The 7,734-nt window shown below is 28.3% G+C and overlaps 1 protein-coding gene across 1 annotated transcript; it reads left to right on the top strand.

Annotated features, from left to right (window-relative positions):
• Positions 1–357: 357 nt before the first annotated feature.
• Positions 358–6,835, top strand: LOC132952515 (zinc finger protein ZFP2-like). The gene is made up of 4 exons (XM_061024821.1): positions 358–741; positions 2,047–2,112; positions 2,286–2,414; positions 4,246–6,835. The coding sequence occupies exons 2-4, from the start codon at positions 2,075–2,077 to the stop codon at positions 6,197–6,199; spliced, it is 2,121 nt and encodes a 706-aa protein (XP_060880804.1). The 5' UTR covers positions 358–741; positions 2,047–2,074; the 3' UTR covers positions 6,200–6,835.
• The last annotated feature ends 899 nt before the right edge of the window (positions 6,836–7,734 follow it).

Here is a 7,734-nt window from a genome sequence, read left to right as displayed (position 1 = left end):
CGCAAAACATGCGCAATAACTCGTTATACCTTAAAATTAAATGGGTAGTGGGGGGTTATGTTGGACACACCTCGGTATACGAGAAATACACACATAGCTCCATCCATTGTAGATGATCTAAGGATTTTATTTAAAATCTCTGAGAAGCTGATATCTTCTATACATCTTGATAATCACTTTTGTAACTAGACAGTAACCAAGGTTAATAAAATATTCTATTCACCTTGGACAGTAACCAGGTTCCTCTTCACCCCATAAAGTAATTACTATAATATGCTTCACCTGTAGACATTTACAGATAATGATAATAGATAAATAATAGATAATAAATAATACCAAATAATATTTGATAATACTAAAAGATAACGCGGCCGCCAGACATCGTGGCAAAACAAGTTGTGCACTTGTGGATCGCGGATCGCCTACTCACCTCTCGGGCTTTCGCTGGTCTCCACAGCCATGAGCTGTATAATGTGTATCATGATAAAAAAAAAACCAACTTTTTCTTAATCATGATGACGTGTATAATGACTATAATGTATATTAAAGTGTATCTCTCGTACTCCCGTGCTTACGTGTAAAGTATTTATTAAAACACGATCTCCAACATTTTATTATTTTTATCCTTATTAATTGTGATTTGCTACTAAAAACAACCACTAAACATTCTGCACCAACTCAAATTTTCAAAAACAACTTAAACAATATCAGCCTCAACTGTTTACCATTGTGAATTGAGTGGTAAGTATTTACCTTGTATACCTTGTAAGTCTTAAGTGAAAGCCACTACAGCATATTGCGTTGTGTCCGTCTTAAAAAAGCGCTCTTGCAGACACATTTGTGTTCAGCCCTCGGCACTCAGCAGATCCAATTGTGTGATGTACCTACCTACCTTAAATAATAGTTTGAATTAACATAAGTACCTAGCTATTATCAAAATTAAAGGTAATAATTACATTACATGTGCTTTCTCAATGTTCTTACCATAGACTTTGATAATAGGTCAATTCAATTAATTAATCCAATCAATAACCACAAAAACTACAAAAACTGGAACTATTGAATGCATGGTTACTAAATAAATATATGATATATGAGATGTACCTAGTCCTATTCTTTATAATATTATAATATATTACTATAAACAATTTTTCTTTGGTAGTTAATCAATTATCAGATCACAGTGAAAATGTATTTTAAAAGTAAAAATCCTAAATACCGACTCTAAATTGTATATAAGTACGGTAGATATCATCTATAACAACCATCAAGGGACCATTTAAAATAAGTCTATATAAACAAAATTAAAAAAAAGTTTATTTAGATATATGACCTAATATTATTTTCTTATTTTCTAAATCATATATGTATATAATATTTTAGGTACCTACAAAATTTGTATTCTATTTAAAATATTCAGTTACGTATTTTACTTGTTTCAGCTTATCTTTCAAATATATTTTTTCAATAATTTTGCATTACCTAATACTTATATAATTATTTAATGTAATAAATTTAATTACTTTTTCGATTGAAATACAAATTTTCTTCTCCGTCATCATCCATATTTTCTTCATCATATCCCTCTATCTCTTATTCGTCATCTTCATTAAATGCGGCATTGATAATCTCTTTATCACTTAATGCTCCTCAAATTATACTATGCGATGTCTATTTCAACGTATTGTTAAAAATTAGGAATGGTTACTACTGGCAAATCATTTTCTATAGATCTCTAGACCTCTTTGGTGACATACAAATCTTGTGTGCCCAAAATAATTTTAAATTGTAACTTCAGAAATTCTATCCCAAGCTTAAGATAGATACCAACAATAGCATTTAAAACAAACGGTAAATTCCTTGTTAGTTTCTAGATCGGAATTTTTACATTTTGTTTTGTAATTGTACGTCATTATTACAGTATCTTCACAATAGCCATGTCGTAATAACCATTTAAATAGCTTAATAATGTACCGTTTACCCTTTTCTGCCACCAAATGATGAGTGAGATAAAATATACTTAATTTTAATGATTCATGTTCACAGTTAACTAAAAAACAATAAAAAAGACAGTATGGAACAGACTATTATTGATTCCGGGATAAATTCCAAGTAAGCAAATACATTATAAGTGTAACACGGTGTAGTATTACAACATTTTAACCAACATTTTAAAAGAATTATATTTTCTAAAACTATGTGTTTTTATAATATATGTATTATATAATTTAAACAGTAGTTTAAGTTATCTACCAAACAATTAATATTTTTGTAATTTCTTTTAGGTACGATTATATATTACAAAGTTCTAGAAAGTTGACAATTCCACTGATAAGATGTGACCAATTTATTAAACAGGAAATTATTAATGAAAGAGACCAAATTATTAATAATGATCAACTAATAAAAATAGAGTAAGAATTGAATTTACATCATTATGTTCTAGACATTTTATTTAATGTTACTATTTTGGTTATGATAACATTTATTGAAACCTAACAATAGGGCTGGTACAGAATTAGTTACCGAGCTCTTAACCTACAAGCCAAATAGGTTCCTGTTTAAAAAAAGGTATTTTATTAAGATGAGCTGATTTGGTTCCCGATTCAGTTCAGGTCAAATAGTTCAAATTTTGATTTTTAAGCAATTTTTTGCAATATGAAATTATATTTATGTATAATCTTTACAATGTATAAAATATAAATGTACCTAAACTTATAGCTTTTACATAAAATGGAAATAAATTGTTATAATAATGTCAGTGAGCACTGATTGGTCTCAAATAACACATTGTCGATTATAGATCACAATATGTTGTCTCATTATTATGTAGTTATTATGAGATGTTTAGTGAAAAGAGAAGTAAGTTATTGGTTATTGACAATTATAAGTTTGGTTTTCATAAGAAAGATGATTTCATAGAAATAACATACAGACATGGATATGTACTAAACAACATTGTATATCATACATGAAATTGAGTGGAGATTGGTTGTGTGAAGAAGTCTTAACTCATAACCACAAAAAAGAAGGCTTTAGATAGTATACTTGTGTGACAACAATTATTTACAAAGCTACCATCTAAAATTATACGCAAGGAGATAGCTTAAAATAGTAATAGTGAGTCACTAATTCAAAATTATAACAACTTTCTTTTACCAAAAAAAATTCACTTTCCTACAAGTTCACAGCCCTAATCATTGGTGTGTGTGACTGTAATGTAAAAGTAATAGTGGATCGTGAACATTTGTGCGCGTGAACGGTAAACAGTTTATGTTCATCTGTATGTACTTTTTGTCCATCCTACCAATCGACCTAATAATACAATAATATATAAAAAAAAAAACTGATCTGAATTTGTTATTATGTCTACTGGGATCGAATTGTCCACATTTTAAGATTTCTGATTTTAATACCAAATAATCAACGTTCCAAAATTCTTAAATTTTAAAATATTCAAACCAAATTTATAGGTGTTGGAGGGTGAAATTAGAAAAGTTGACTGATCAATTAGACTTTATAATGAATTAAAATCAGTTTAATTATTAAGTATTATCGCTACACTAGTTTGATCAGTATATGATTGACAAAACATTGCAATATTGGTATGTAAGTTTTGGGCTTTTGGCTAAAATAATATTGATCGTCACCAATCCTCTTAAGAACACAATAATACCAAGGTGAGTTTCCGTACTTGTTGTTGCAAATGTAACAATATGCTGAACACTTGTGGTCTCAGTTTAACATAAGTCCAAACGCTATAACTATATTTGGAACCCGGACTCACATAAATAGCTAAGGGTCACCACTTTACGCAAACTTAAATATAACAAATAATTATATATTATAGTGCGTTTCATAAGAACTGAGATTCGACACTAACGCTGCGTGGCGGTTTTGTGTCAAACCAGAAGTTCTTAACCTAGGATAGAAAAATATTATTTCGCGCGTTTTATAACAAATGTTATCATTTTTGGTTGTTGATTATTATTTGGTCATGAATTATGATTCGTTGACTATCTTGTGAATAAAAAAATAATTAATGTATAATTTTAAAGGGTAAAATATTTGTGTATTAAAAATACATAGATATGTGAATAAGAATATTAATATTTTAGTAGGTATTGTCAAAATAGTAACTATCCTTTTTCTCAGGACGAGAAAATAATTCAATATATTTACAAATGTAATGACCTCACAAATAATGACATATTATTAATATCATAATAATATTTTATATTTTAGGAATGTTTGTGAAACTGAAGAAAAACTTAATACGATAAATGACGCTGGAATAAAAATTGAAAAAGATGTTATTGATAGTTATGAATTTGATGGTATAGTTCTTACCAAAAACCAGTCTTCAGGTTTCATTACACATATGAATTCGGACAAGAGCCCTAACTTAAAGGAAAATATGTTAACATGCAAATTGTGTTGTGAAGTATTTACAGATAAATTAAGTTTGAGAAAACATATGAGAATATATAATAGAAAACCCACTTTTACATGTGATATATGTAAACAATTGTTTCATGAAAAACCTCAATTGATTACTCATATTTTAAATCATACAGAAGACAATTCTCTCAAATGTAGTGTTTGCAATAAAAAATTTTCCCGGAAGGGATATGTGAGAATTCATATGAGGATTCATGCTGAAAATATGCCATATGAGTGTAGTACCTGTAATCAAAGATTTTTCTTCAAAGGACTTTTTAACAATCATATGAGAAAACATACTGGAGTAGAACCTCACAAATGTGATGTCTGTTATAAGATATTCAATACAATAGCACATTTGAAAAGACATAAAATGATTCATACAAGTAAAAGAGAAAAGCCATTCGCTTGTGACATTTGTAATAATTCATATTATAACAGTTCTCATTTGAAAAGGCACAAATGGTTGCATAGTAATGAAAAACCTTATAAATGTATTGTTTGTAATAGAACATTTACTGACCACGATCATTTTAAAGTGCACTCAAGAATTCACACTGGTGAAAAGCCTTATGAATGCGCAATTTGTAGTAAACGGTTTAATATTAAAGGAAGTTTGGTACTACATATTATGATGAGCCATACAGGATTGAAACCTCACAAATGTAAGGAGTGTTACAAGACATTCTGTAATAAAACCCAACTAAAATCACATTTATCAGTCCATACAAAAGAAAAACCATATAAATGTACCATCTGTCAAAAATCATTAACAAGTTCAACCAATCTACAATACCATATTATGAAGCATAAAGGCGAAAATCCTCATAGATGTATCGTGTGTAATAAGACATTCCCAATTGCATCAAATTTAAAAAACCATATGGTTATTCATTCTGCCGACAAGCCTCATAAATGTAAAATCTGTGCTAAAACATTTACTCAAGCAATACATTTAAAAGTGCATACAAGAATACATACTGGCGAAAAGCCTTTCAAATGTAATGTTTGTAATAGACCATTCGCTGTATCTACTGCTTTGACTTCACACATGAGAACTCATACCGGAGAAAAGCCTTTTGAATGCAAAATGTGTGATTATAGTTGTTCAAACTCATCGGGATTATCAACTCATATCAAATATTTTCATACCGGTAAAAAGCCCTATAACTGTGACATATGTAATAAAGTATTTGTTTTAAAGGCAACTTTGAATGTACATAAAAAAACTCATACAGGAATTAAAGCTTTTGAATGTCACATGTGTTCTAAAACATTTACTCAAAAATCCAGTGTGAGAACCCATATTATTAGTTTTCATGGTAAATTAAAGCATCATAAATGTAATGTTTGTAATAATTTATATACTTCAGCATTCAATTTGAAATTACATATGAGAATACACACTGGAGAAACCCCTTTTAAATGTGATATATGTAATCAATCATTTCATCAAAAACCACAATTGATTACTCATATTTTAGGTCATACGGGAGAAAAATTTTACAAATGTAACATCTGTTCGAAAAGATTTGCTCAAAAATTTACCTTGGATATTCATATGAGAACTCATACTGGCGAAATGCCTTATAAATGTGATATATGTAATAAAAGAATTCGTCATCAAGCAACTTTTAATAATCACATGAGAAATCATACTGGGTTGAAACCACACAAGTGTGATATCTGTAATAAGGCATTTGGTATAAAATCAAGATTAAATATCCATAGGGAAACTCATAAAATTATTTACTGATTAAAAATACTAAAGGAAGCTGTTTTAGCTAATTACTTTACTACTACTTACTGTTTTAATTTTTTGTATACATAATAATAATATTGATTATAGCTAAACACTTTTTAAGTTATTTGCTAAGAAGTATAATTATATCTTAATTATTTTAAAACAATGAGTTTATGTATAAATGTTAGTGTAATTATTATCATTATTCTTTACTAGATCAATTTGTATTTTATCCTCTAAACGTCTGAGAGATTATTAAATCACCGCATCTCTAACTATAGCAATTTAAAATTATATTGTATATTTCTCTCCACTGGATTTTGCTAACCACTATTTATCATCGTATTAACCATATTTTTTTCGAAATAACTTAGCCATTATTTAAGTAAGTTAAAAGGATATAACATTACATTTTGTTCTTGGATAACCATTGTATTTAATTATTATTTAATTATTTATTATGTTGTAAAAATAAATTTATCAGCAATGAAATGTATGATTGAAAATTTGATTTTCTATTATTTATTTATAAGTTTACATTACAAATAATTAATTAAATGTAATAAGCAACATTATGTTTGTATTGGAATTCAAAATTGTTGATAGGTATAAATTATAAGCAATAAAATAAATATATCATTAATTTTTGTTTTATATAATATATACCGTACACCTTAGGGTGGTTCTTATTTATAGGGACATTTTTTTTTTCATTACTTATGTACGATCACCTTCAAAAAGACTTCAATATGTATAAAAAAACGCTTGCCAAGTCAGGGATCGGCATGTAAACTTTCTTGATTTTTAATTTTTAGAAATGTATTAACTGATATCACACCCAAGTGGTATAACAGTTTGAACCCAGAAAAATGTCGGTGTGAACAGCCCAACAAAAATCATTTTCATTTATTCAGATAGATCTCCGAAACCAGAGAGCGGTTTTCGTTGTTTGGAGTCTTCTTAGATTCACATTGGTTAGGAGAAGTGCAGTAAAGATTTTCAGAACTTTATCTTTCATAGTTGATTTACTACAGAACATAAAAACAAATTAAAACAAATTTTATTGGGCATTTTTTATGTTTTTCAGCTTTACAGCTTTGTAGTGAACTAACGATTGGAGATTAAGTTTTGAAAATCTTCACTGCACTTCTCCTAGCCAATGTGAATCTATCAAGACCCCAAACAACAAAATCCGCTTTCCAGTTTCGAAAATCTAGCGAAAAATAAGTCTTTATTTATCTGTAAAAAATTAAATAACTTTTAAAAAAAATTTTAATTCTACATTTAGTATCTACTTGATAATCCCTTTTTAATGAGTTATCAACTAACTTTCTAGCTATCATAGTTTAGGAGAAAAGTTAAAAATAGATATTTTGGGACTGTTCACGCCGACGTTTTTATGAATTCAAGTGGTTATACCGCTTGGGTGTGATATTAAATCCCTCTCATTAATATTTTATATTAATATAGCTAGCTAAATTACTCACCTACTTATCATTACTGAGTTACATATTTATTATTTTCTAATTTAACACAAATTCTTGAAG

Source organism: Metopolophium dirhodum, chromosome 9 (genome assembly GCF_019925205.1).
Source record: "Metopolophium dirhodum isolate CAU chromosome 9, ASM1992520v1, whole genome shotgun sequence".
Classification (NCBI taxonomy): domain Eukaryota; kingdom Metazoa; phylum Arthropoda; class Insecta; order Hemiptera; family Aphididae; genus Metopolophium; species Metopolophium dirhodum.
This window is presented reverse-complemented; position numbering and strand designations above follow the sequence as displayed.